Source organism: Petaurus breviceps, unplaced genomic scaffold (genome assembly GCF_028583685.1).
Source record: "Petaurus breviceps papuanus isolate PSGF00001 unplaced genomic scaffold, PetGlider_PUasm1.0 681, whole genome shotgun sequence".
NCBI lineage: Eukaryota > Metazoa > Chordata > Mammalia > Diprotodontia > Petauridae > Petaurus > Petaurus breviceps.
In genome coordinates, this window is record NW_027186454.1 from 17,066 (window position 1) to 17,810 (window position 745).

The 745-nt window shown below is 46.7% G+C and overlaps 1 protein-coding gene across 1 annotated transcript in view; it reads left to right on the plus strand.

Moving 5' to 3' along the window:
* LOC138174057 (vomeronasal type-2 receptor 26-like) overlaps positions 1-745 on the plus strand; it is a gene marked incomplete at its 3' end in the record, with an annotated part of 4,228 nt that overhangs the window by 2,463 nt on the left and 1,020 nt on the right. Inside the window, exon 2 of the mRNA XM_069104201.1 lies at positions 6-739. Coding sequence (XP_068960302.1) covers positions 6-739 — 734 coding nt within the window. The remainder of the gene's footprint in view (positions 1-5; positions 740-745) is intronic.

The following is a 745-nucleotide window of genomic DNA, read 5'->3' on the forward strand; positions in this document are numbered from 1 at the left end:
CCCAGTTTCCTTCCCTCTATCAGATGGCCCCTCAGGACTCCTCCCTGCACTTGGGCGTTGTCCAGCTGCTATTACATTTTGGCTGGACCTGGGTAGGATTGGTTGTTACAAATGACATGAGAGGTGAGAAGTTCCTCTGGGACATGGGAGAAGAGATAAGAAGGAACAAGGCCTGTGTGGCCTTCACAGAGAAGATCCCTGTCAGTGAGAGACGCCATGCTGAATCCCAGGTGGATTTCATGCCCAGAATTATGGCATCATCAGCCATGGTGATCATTGTCCATGGAGACCCAGACTCCCTGATGATCCTGAGATATTCTCAGCACCCGTTTTTTGGAATTTGGAAGGTTTGGATTATCACATCACACTGGGATGTCACCATGAAACCCTATAGTCATTATGCTTATCCTTTTTATGGAGCTCTCATATTTTCACATCAGACAAGTGAGATTCCTGGTTTCAAAGAATTTCTCAGGACAATCACCCCAAACAAATACCCAGGAGACATTTTCCTTAAGAGTTTCTGGGTGTCAGCGTTTGGATGCCCAGATGAGCCAACCAAACTGGAGAGAGATGACTGTTCCCCGAACGCTTCCTTGGAGATGCTGCCTTTGCACTATTTTGACATGCCCATGTCTAGCCTCAGTTATTTGCTCTACAATGCTGTGTATGCTGTGGCCTGGGCTCTTCAGGAAATACTCTATGCCAAATCTGAAATAGAAACTGTGAGAGATGAAGGGGAACT